Raw genomic sequence first — 12,046 nt, 5'->3', positions numbered from 1 at the left:
ATTTAATTCATTTGAAAAAAGCTCAAAACATATCTAACAATACTAAGTATTATAAGTAATAAAGTATTATTAACAATTCTATTTTATTTTAAGAACTTAAAAAGTAAACAAAATGTTTGATTTTTTCAATAATGTATAAAAAAAAAAAAAAATAAGAGTAATAATAATATAGTTAAGAGCTAAAATTACTTTTTGCAGTTTTATCAAATAAAATAAAATTCTAAACAATAATAAAATTATTTATGATTGTCTGTAAAAATCAAAATAAATACCTATTTAGAATTTCTGTTGTTGCTTTTCTAATATTTGCATAACGAGCATTTGCTTGGGTTAAAGCATGTAAGATGTTATCTTGAGCCACAAGATTCTGTTCTAAAAGAGCAACTTGTTGATTGTGTTTTTTCAATTCATCTTCAAAAACACTCTGTAATCAAAGTAAAAAAAAATAGTTATTGAAATTTTTGTACAAATTTATCAAATATAAACTATTACTGAAAGTTTCATTATTAATGTTGTTTAAAATTCAAATTTATAATTATTGTATATTTATTTTATTTTTGCATTTTTATTAGTTAAATTTTATACAAGCATTGCATGTGAGAGTGAAAATTTTTCTTTAATATTCTTAGATATATAAAGTGCTAAACCAGATTCCTGGAATATAGTAGAGTCCCTTCACCATCTCATATTTCCCCTCTTTACAGTTTCTGAGATCTGGATGATAATGGTATTCCTTTTAAAATTATATCTTCATCAACTTTTATAATAGTTCTCTTCAACATTTTCAGAAAAGTTCTCTAAAGTAATTGGAAGGAAATCTTGTTATTCATTGGATATTGGGGCAGTTGCCAGCCTCTCTAAAGATGCCAAAGAAAGATAAAAATGGAAAAGATAAGACGGTGAATGGAAGTTACCATATTCCAAGAATAAACTTATCAAAAAATGAATAAACAGGTTACACAGGTTACTCAGAAAGGAGACTAAAGGACAGAGTGCATCAGCATATTTACAAATGCATGATATTAACAAATAAAGGATTATGGTAACTATCTCTTTAGAAGTGTAGATAAAAATATATAAATTTTTTGGGACAAAATGAAAGTCTCAGAATAAATATTTGGACATGGATGAGTGTAAAAAAACTATAGGATCTGCAAAACTCATCCAAATGCTTTGAAATGACAGATTAATAGAATTAAAACATTAGGAAAATTCTGAATTGGATATATTTTACCTAGATAAATCATTTCTTTGTTTGTTTTATTTACTTTTTAAAAACAGGTTTTGCAAGAACAAAAACATATTTTCTTTCTTGTTTTCACATTTGGTGCTATAATAGTGCAAAGGCTATTGTAACATTCCAAATTCCAATTGCCATGGAATTTGGAATATTTTGACCTGATGATGAGCTGACCAGTTGGAAACACTAAGATTCTCATTATATTTGTTGTTATTAGTTTTGCTCTATTAAAATATTTTAGTTTATTTATTACTAACAAAGAATGCCCAGCATTATCTGGGAGTGCAGGGAGGGGATTGAGTTATCCTCGTTATAGGGTAGCATGTGGGTGGCAGAGAATAACTATGCAAAATTTAATCCAAATCAGTCAAAGGGTTTGGCAATTTGTGTGAGGTGAAATCAGGGGAAGGAGTAAAATCAGAGAGGAGCAAGAAATCCTAGTTTTATGATAGTCTATGTTTCCTGTAGGATACCAGGGAGTAGGAGCCAACCTAGCAATTATGCCACTTTGGACAAGATAGTTATTTGCTGTCCCTTTTAAATATAGGCATAGTTTTAATCAAGATCTGAGTGCTCAGACCTCACACATTTAATTACTTAATTATTTCAAAAAAGTAAAATAATTTATTATCTGAAATTAAAAATATTTTATTTTTATTTTCTATGGACAATTTTGCTGCTCCTTGCAATCTGCTTCCCCGGGGAGCCATCCATCTTGCCCACTCCTGTATTGGCCCCTGCTAGAGAGTAACTATGCAGAGTTTGATCAAGATCAGTCACAGGGTTTTGGAGTTTGTAGGAAAGTTGAAATCAACAGGAAGGAGTGAGGAGGTCTGAGTTTAAAGGTAGCTTATGAACTATACAGTACATTGGAAAGTACATAACTGCACAGCACACTGTAATAAACTTTCAATGGTCCCTGGACAAGGATGTATTTTGTGACAATTGCAACTTTCTTTTAGGCATTTTATCAAATCAATAAGACTTAATTACACATGTATACACCTGAAAAATAACTGAAACAACTTATTTTATGAAGGTAGATATCTGATAACATAAGACTAATTATTATTTTTAAATAATATTATGATAGGATTAATACTAAAACAATGACACAAACAAATTCTATAGCCCTACTAATGAAAGTTTAGTTTCATATAAAGAAAGTAAAGTTGCTCCTTATAGTTTTAAGTCTGATAGTGTATAAGAGTATTATTATAAGAAACAAATGACCAAGACAATATAAACAAATCAAATACACAACTACCCAAACTGCATGAATCAAACTTGAAACCAAAAATATACAATAACTTTAAAAAAGCCCATCAGATGGTAAAGAAGACTGACCCTGAATGGAGCAAACAAACACTGATGTAAGACAAATGCTGCAGTAAAAACATTGTTCTCATGCATTTTCCTTTTTTAATATGAAAATACAGTAGAGAGTCATTAATCGGAATCGCCGGTAATCAGAACGATTTTCAGTCGGATTCTGTTGTGCTGAATCGAACGTTTTTGATACTAGATTTACTTCTAAAGTATAATTTTCATGTTTTTATAATCTTCAATATATTTATTTTGTTTGTACAAAAGAAAGAAATAATTTTTAACGATACAATAGCCTCGATTATTATAATAAAAATTTTCGTTAGGCTTAAAATTGACGAAAATTCAGCACGAAGTGACACGCAACGGAGAAAAATTCAACATGAAGCAACACACAATGGAGAAAACTTTAAACATCGGACAGGTTAATATATTTTTTCGTACATAATCGGTAATTCAAACAAATCACTAATCTAAACAACCCCAGTCCCCAATTGATTCCGATTTCCGACTCTCTACTGTAGTATATAGTCTATGTTCATTTGGAAGGAATAACCTTTCCAATAAAAAATAATTTAAAATTCAAATCAGTAGATTATGAGATTACCTCTACCAAACAAACAAACATTCTTGCTTTATATCAAGAGTTCCCAAATTTTTTTCAGCCACAGACACCTTTACCAAAAACTTTTAAAACTGTCATTTACTTTACTTACTCAAATTAATAAATTTGTATAGTACTTGATATTAAATATTTCACTAGATATCAAACTTTTCATTTTAATCACTTGTAATTAATGATTGAAAAAGATAAAAAGATTACAGAATATGGCATTATCTTGCACATCATTAAATATTGAAACCTGCACTAATGAAAATTAAAGCAAAGAAATAGAGCAGAGTTTTTTTTTAATATTTGACATTTATAAAATAAATATGTAAATTCAAAGTAAGTACAAATATTGAAGTCACTTTATTAAACATAAAATGAAGTGAAAAAATCAACAATCAGACAGAATTAAACATCAACAAAATTACAAGAGCAAAAGTTTTTAATCAGAATTATAAAAATAACAATTCCAAATAAATCAGCTTGAAAAACTGAATTTAATGAGATAGGTGCACCTAGTGATCTGTCAACAATTTATCTATGTCCAGTTTTATATTAGTGAGTTGCATTCTCAAATCTCCACATTCAGTGATATGCAATCGATGTCTGTTCTGAAGCAGGTTTAAAACTACACTGAAGCCTCTCTCTACTAGATATGATAATGGAAATGCCAGCAAATACTTTTGTACAACAGTCAATAAAGCTGGGTACAGAATCAAATATCTTGTTGCAGCCAAAACTTTTGATAACCCTGTTTGAATTGAACTTTGAGATCCTCATTTGAACTGATGGTTATCAGCTCCTCTTGCAAAATTATATTTGGTTCTGCACTAGTAGTGTATGGGTTTATTATCCAGTGTGGTATTTCCATTGATAGAATACCTTTGAACCTAGTTTTGAAATCTAAGCAAAGAGCCTCCAAGTGGTTGATGTACAACAAGGATTATGACTATCTTAAATAAGTTGGGAAACAATAAAGCTCAGATCTTACAATATTTTGCTTAAAAAACATTAATTTGGGAACAAAAGCCAATATGACCAATTTTGCTTTAATGAGATTCAAATTGTTTCCTTGCAGTTGTAAATTAACATCATTAAATTTGCCAAATAAGTCAATTAAAGAAGCAATATCTGTTTTACTCTTAAGTAAATTTTCTTTCAAACTGGAATCCTTGTCTTCCAAAAACTCTAAAACAGATTGAAAAAGTGCAAAAAATCTCAAACATAAATCTTTTGAAAGCCAGCAGACTTTGGTATGGAGAACAAATCAATGAAAATCTTTGTCACTTTCTTCTTATAATTGAGCAGTCTAGTGTTCAAAGCTTTACTTCAAATTTTGTTCACAGCTGTTATAACAAACTAAAGTGATTGATGCAATTTGTTGCTAAGGTTCTTGGCTACTAAATGTTGCCTATGGATTACAGTGAACTGCAAGCACTTCAAGTACATGTTGTTTCAGGGAACTCATGAAGTGACAATAACAACCAACCATAGCTGATGCTCTATCTGTCGCAACAGATATTATATTTGTGAATGGAATCACTTTTTCCCTAAAAAATAGCTCCATTAAATTAAAACTAGAGAACCTTTTTTGCTAGAAGTTTAGAAACTGACACCAGCATTTTCTAAAGTTCTAGCAAAAAGCAGCTCTTCATGCACTTCCTGATCTTGAATAAAGCAAAACGTATGCCAGCAACAAAGCTTCATTACCAGGTAATGTTGACTCGTCCAATTGGAGGGAAAAACTTTAAAAAAAAAAAAATGATTACACAAACAGTTTTCCACATTGTGACTCATTTTGTCGATACGTATTTGAACTCTGTTATTGCTCAAAGAAATCCTCTTTATAACATCTTGTGCAGGTTTGTGGATAACAGTGTTCAATAGTAGAATCAGTTTCTCCTTATGGCGTGCAACTTGCTAGACTTCATGATGAGTAAGGATGTGCTGTACGATGCCCTTAATCCATCATCATTTTGCTTTGATGATGAAATAAACATATTATCTATCATAGTTCTCTTCAGAATTTTATCTTTAAGTGATTGAAAGTATGACAAATCTTTTCCTTTTTTGTCAGGTTGAATTCTGTTTAAGTGATCTGCTACTTTCTGAGCATCATTGCTAAAGATTTCTTTGCATATGAGGCACATTGGTAGATGTTTGTTTGATAATGACGGGACTCAAACTTGAATAAATAAACTGTGTCCTCTGCTTTTGTTTTTCATAGTACTGTTCCTGAATAAATAATTATATTCAAAGTTCAAATCACAAATAAGTACAGTACTTGTCACATCAAACAAAGATTTATAGTTTTATGAAAGCATGATCGTACAAGACTGATAGATTCTGCTAATATCAAATATTTTCTCATCCCACTGCAAGCATGAACATGCAATGGTTTTTCATGTCCACACTTGCTTTGATATGTTTGATAAGACAATGCTCAGACATGTTTGTGCTACATGTATTTTCATGCATTCTTATGTGTGACTCTTTAAATGACACATTTTATCTTTTTGTTTGCAAATTTGGTATGTTATGTGTTTTTATCAAAAAATTGTCTTTTTTTTCTTTTTTTAAAATTATTTTACTTTTTAATTAGATACCTGTTGGAATATCAGTAGTAAGAGGGTCTATTTTTGCTGTCGTCACAACCCCAAATTATTTTTTTTATTGAAACTATTAACTTTGGGAACTCTTGCTTTATATATTAATATAGATATAAGAGTAGTAGTGGTTTTGTAATAGCTGTTTTATTTGGATTTTTAAAATTAAAAAATAAAGTATTTCATATTTACAAAGGAAACTTTGTCAATTTTATATTGAAAATATAAAAATTCTCTATCAATTTTCTATTAAATGTTTACATAACTTTCTTCTGTATCTAATATATTGTGAAAATTATAAGACTCTTATATCATAAACTTACATCATTAGAAAGATATTTTTACATAAATAAACAAATTAATTAAGTTTATTGCATTTAAAATTTTTGAAATTACTGTCTGTGTATATATATACAGTCAAGATCATTTCAAAGTTGACAAGTGAAATAATGTTGAAATGGTTACTATATTCAGTAATATATAAAATATACTATTATATAATTTTATACATGCGAATATCTGCATGCATAATTTATAACAATGCTATTGAATGAAAACTAATCGCTACCTGTAAATCATTTTTTCGATCTTTCATCACTAATTGAGTGGTGATGTCATCACTTTGCAAAGCATTTCGTAACTGTGTTTCTAGCATTTGCCTTTGACGTCGCATTTCCTCTACTTTAACAAGAAGTCTTTTCAATTCCTTAACTACTCCATCATCATTTGATACTAACAAAAAATGTGTGTTTATTATAGAATTATAATGTTTTATATCATTAAATCATTAACAATGAACAACAATAAAAAAGAAAATTTAACATTTACATAAATAACTTACTCTCCATTGAAGATACAGAAGGTAGGGATGCTTTTAATTCTTCCATTGGTCCAGTAAGAAGTTTTAAATTGTTAATATGAAGGTTAAAAACTTTTTGCAAAGTTGTATTAGATTCTTCTGCCCTTTTATGAGCTTCTTGGTATCTAGAACATTCCTTAGTTAATTCCACAATTATCATAGAAGGAGCTCTCTTACCAAATGATTCCTATAAATTTATTACATTACAATAAATGATTTTAAAATTAAAAAAAAATTTATAACGGTTTAATATTTACTTGATGTAATTGTTCTTTTTGTTCATCTTGTTTAAGTATATCATAAGTTTGTTTTAATGAGTCTTCTACTTCTTGACTTACTTCCATTAATGCTGCATGAAATATAAATGATATAGAACTTAAAAAATATTAAACACAAAATGTAGAATGAAGTTTATAAGAAAAAGGTATCATAAATACATTTCAATAATGATGATAAATCATCAATTGCACTCTGACGAACACTCATAGCTGCACATTTTTCTAAAAGTTCCTGAGGAATTTGGTCTGTCTGAGGACTAAGTAAATTTGAATCTAATTGGAGAGATGACAAATAGGTCCTAAAAATAATTCATAAGAAATATTTGTTTTTATTTTTAATACAGATCTTGTTAATTATTATCTAGCATAAACAATTATAAATAAAAAGGAAAATACTCACATTAAAGCCTGATCTTTGTCTTCTACTTTTGCAGAAATGGTTCTTAATATCTTTGCCTTTTCCTCACTGTAATTATCAAACATTATAAAATTATATTTTTGTAAGTTTATGTATTCTAAGTCAGACAAAATTGCAAAAAAATCAACAGCAATTGATTAGTTTTAAAAAATTATAATTATATGGAATAGTTTAAATAATTGAGTTTATGAAACTGATTAATAACTTGAATTCCTAAACTAGCTCATATATATAGACCAACTATATATATATATATATATATATATATATATATAAATCTATAAATTCTTAAATCTCATGTCATTAAATCTTAAATCATGTCTTAAATCTCATTTGATTTATTTATTTAAATTCGAAAGTTATCTTTAATGAAAATTATTCACAGGCAATGAAAAACTGTTACACAGAGAAATACACTCTAAAAATCAATCACAAAATAATGGTTTATAAACAAAATATTAGTCTTCCGTTTAGTTAATTACTGTTAATCATAATAACAGAACACGGGTTGGAGAAAGAACAAACCAAACAAAACATACTATCCCTGTGTAAAGAGAAACATCTATCTAAATATGATTGAATAAACTTACTGATGTAAAAAAGTATTTAGAACTTTTGGTATAAAAAGTTGTCACTAATGCTAGTCAAATACTTTACATACACAGTCAACAATCTCTATGACATACCAAAATCACATACATAACATCTAAAAAAAAAAATAACTAATAATCCTACACCAATAGTTCATGACAGGTATGCCATAAACTTCTGGCTACAAGCTACAAAATTTCAGAAAAAACTCTTAAAAATATTAAAAAGAATACAAAAAAATTAACATGTGAATATTTTTTTATACAAACACTGAAATCTTTAAAATGTTGCATTTTGTTTACACATATAAGGATGTCATTAATGCAAAACCAAAAAATGTGAGGACACAACTAGCTCAAAAGAGTTGAAAACCACTGAGATCCTTACATTTCAGAATGTAGACATCATGAAGTACTAAAAACATTAAAATAAAACATTATTAAAAATGCTCTTATTACTGTTTAAATACATTAAGTTTTTGCACTGTCCTATAGAATACTGACTAATTACATCTCTTCCAATAGTACACAAAATAATTTCAATATGCACCAAAAACAAAATATACTAATATAGTGAACAACTAACAATCTTACAAAACAACAATAATGTCTGCCATTATTTATAGATTCAGTTATTTTACCAGTACACAAACAACATGGAAGCTTACACATCACATACAGATTACAGAAAAGCATTTAAGAGTCTTTTACATATTTGGCTGTTATATTTTATGACTGTATAATTGTATCTAACACTAATCATATTTCTTAAAAAATACTAAGTATCAATTGAAAATATTTATTAAAACAATCACTGTAAAGAAAGGAATTTTTCAAGGAGACTGACTAAACTTACTCTTGTTTGATCTAATCCTAAAACCAAATAGATACAGATACTATGTTTTCTCAATTGTATTGCATACCTTTCCTGGACTTTTCTGTTCTCAAAAACTGGGATGAACATTAGAATCAGGCACAATGTTGACTTAACACTCGTCGTTTGTTGTTCACTCTGCTTGGCAATTCAAATATATTACAACATTGATATAGACATGGAAAAGTACATGTCCCTTCCACTACTTCAGTTTTAATTTTGGTTCTGAAACAGTTTAATAGCCTTTTGAACTACAGCAAGCTAAATGAACAATGTCCAACAGATAAATCTACAAAGCTATGTTTAAGTAGAGTTATCCACTATGCTGAAGAACATGTATACAGATATTTTAGTATGATACTATGTATTTAGTAAATTTTATGCTTGTGATACTGACAAGAAATCTTGCTGTTAACCATTAATTGTAGTAATTTTGACTGCAATTTAGCATTGGTTTTCAGATCCTCTGTACCTAATGATGGGGTTCTAAGTGAATACATTTCAGAATGTAGACATCATGAAGTACTAAAAACATTAAAATAAAACATTATTAAAAAAATGCTCTTATTACTGTTTAAACACTAAACAGCAAACAGTAAACTTTTTGCAGCAACAATTTTTATATAGGGCATGCATTACATTCACAAACTAAACTTTGTTTTTTGGATTTTGATATTTCAAAGATTGAATGTACATTAAATTCAATGGCACACTAGAATCAAGAAATAAGTAAATTTCTAAAAATTACACACACAAATGGAGTTTTGTGTAAACAAAATATCCTTCATGGAAGAAAGAAGTTATAAAGAATTTATATATTTTTTATTCAAAGTGAGAATTCTAATTGTTAGAAAATTATTCAATTTGTCAAATACCCTAAAAATCTGCTTTAACCTTTACCTGTACATTGATGATGCTTCATGAGCTTCAATTGGAACTAATCGAGCAAAAATATCTGGACCAGAAACATCAGGATCTGTTGGACTAAATGGAATTCCTTTAACTAATGATGCTCCTTTAACTTCTGGAAGAGATTCTATTGCAGGAACTTTTTCATGGTATACAAAATCATTCTCTTTCTTGGCAATGTTTTGTCTACAAAAACATAAAAAGTTTAATTACAATAAACAAAAAGGTTAATTAAAATAAAAAGTTTTAATTAAAAATTATTGACATACTTGTTGCCAATTACATCCATAGTGAATGATAAGGCCTCATTTAAATCATCTCTCTCCATGGTCTGAAAAAAATTATAATTTATTTTCTTTATATAAATGAAAATGATGATAACTTTATATACAATTAGTTTTAAAAAAATTTACAATATAATAATTATATTGTTTATCAAATAAATTTTACACTTAAATAAAACTATACTAAATTACACAAATAAAATATCTTAAAATATGTGTTTTGTATATAAGTTATAGTTTTAATGTCAAGTTTAAATTTTTTTTTCAAATATATTTAGTATCAAATTCTTTTAAAATATTTCCATTTGAAATTAATTTATTAATAAAATGTATATCTTCACTGATAATTCAAAATTCTATTACACGGCTAGCTAACAGATAAAAAATATTTTGTATTCAGTAAAATAATCAAGGGAGTTATATCATTGAAATGTATCTAACAATAATCTTATGTATAACTAAATGATTATTATTTCACTAAACAAACTTAATTTTACTCTCTATGTTTTAATCACCTCGATGACAAAGCTAATTAAAGTGCATCCATTCCATATTTTAAAACAGATTCAAAAAATAGAATAAAAATAAATGAAAGCTATATATATTTTTTACTTTGTATGCATTTCATAATATTAATCAGAAAAACTTTGCTAAGTAAACATTACTTTTTGAATAAAAAACACTTAAGTTATTTGAATAACTGAAACTGTGTTATCCATCTTCATATTTATTTCTGGAACAATACAAACAACACATATCTTGCAATCATTATTTTATTTTGTGATATTACATCTTACAGTTGGTCATAAACAATTTCACTCTTCTTAGACAACCAGGTTTTGTCTGTTTGTAGAGGCAACAGATAATAATGACCATATGGATAAAGAGAGATTAAAATATTTTTATGGCCAACTGTAAGAGACTGTAATACAAAAGAAAATTGATGATTACATAATATACATTGTTTAGAGAATTGTTCCAGAAATAAATTTGAAATATATTTAGTTTTGGATTTTAGTAGTAAACTGAACCATGTGTTTAATTAATAGTATTTTTATGATTTTTTGATTATTGTTTATAACAAGTTTTTAGCATTAAACGGTTTGTTAGCATTAATTTTAGTGACATGTAACATTACTAAATATAAATTTCTTTCTATAATTACATCCAAGCTTAACTAAAGGAAAAAACAAATCATAAATTTTCAAATTGCATATTAGTGAATACAATATACAGGGTGCATATGAAAGTCCCTTTGACCAGAAAATTCTTGCGAATGGAGAGAGCTACAGCTATGCAAGTGAGGTAACGTAGTAAAGCGACTATGCCCGACCTAATGCAAACGACAGCAGTGCCCCTAGTGGCGAAATTTGGAAGATAGGCAGTGCAAATCGAAAACGAAAACAGATAGAGCAAAGTTCCCAATTAGAAAGTTTTAGAGCATGAATTAATTAGTACAAAACAACATGTGGTTCATATGGATAAGATAAATTGTCACCTGTATACCCAAAAATGTCCGAAAGCGATGCACGCCATTTTGTGTGATGTTTGAAAGGAATAGCCATAGGTATGAAGAAATATGCACAATTTATTGCATAAAATATCAAACTGTATTGACATAAGTATGTAACATCACACAAAAAACAATGGAAAGGCAAACTGTCACACAGTGATAACAAGTTAATGTCGAGTATGTTCAAAAACTTGTTATCACTGTGTGACAGTTTGCCTTTCCATTGTTTTTTGTGTGATGTTATCAAACTGTATTGACATAAGTATGTATTTTATGCAATAAATTGTGCGTATTTCTTCATATCTATGGCTATTCCTTTCAAATGTCACACAAAATGGCGTGCATCGCTTTCGGACACTTTTGGGTATACAGGCAACAATTTATCTTATCCGTGTGAACTACATGTTGTTTTGTACTAATTAATTATTAATTCATGCTCTAAAACTTTCTAATTGGGAAGTTTGCTCTATCTGTTTTTGTTTTCGATTTGCACTGCCTATCGTCCAAATTTCGCCATTAGGGGCACTGCTGTCGTTTGC

At 28.2% G+C, this 12,046-nt stretch overlaps 1 protein-coding gene across 1 annotated transcript in view; it reads right to left on the bottom strand.

Moving 5' to 3' along the window:
* The window catches only part of mop (myopic), an 86,986-nt gene that overhangs the window by 43,396 nt on the left and 31,544 nt on the right, over positions 1-12,046 (bottom strand). Inside the window, 8 exon segments of the mRNA XM_067272724.1 lie at positions 273-424; positions 6,351-6,514; positions 6,624-6,828; positions 6,899-6,990; positions 7,079-7,218; positions 7,320-7,385; positions 9,702-9,896; positions 9,980-10,041. Coding sequence (XP_067128825.1) covers positions 273-424; positions 6,351-6,514; positions 6,624-6,828; positions 6,899-6,990; positions 7,079-7,218; positions 7,320-7,385; positions 9,702-9,896; positions 9,980-10,041 — 1,076 coding nt within the window.

The sequence above is a fragment of the Centruroides vittatus genome, unplaced genomic scaffold (assembly GCF_030686945.1).
Source record: "Centruroides vittatus isolate TY-2023 unplaced genomic scaffold, ASM3068694v2 contig_453, whole genome shotgun sequence".
Classification (NCBI taxonomy): domain Eukaryota; kingdom Metazoa; phylum Arthropoda; class Arachnida; order Scorpiones; family Buthidae; genus Centruroides; species Centruroides vittatus.
This window is presented reverse-complemented; position numbering and strand designations above follow the sequence as displayed.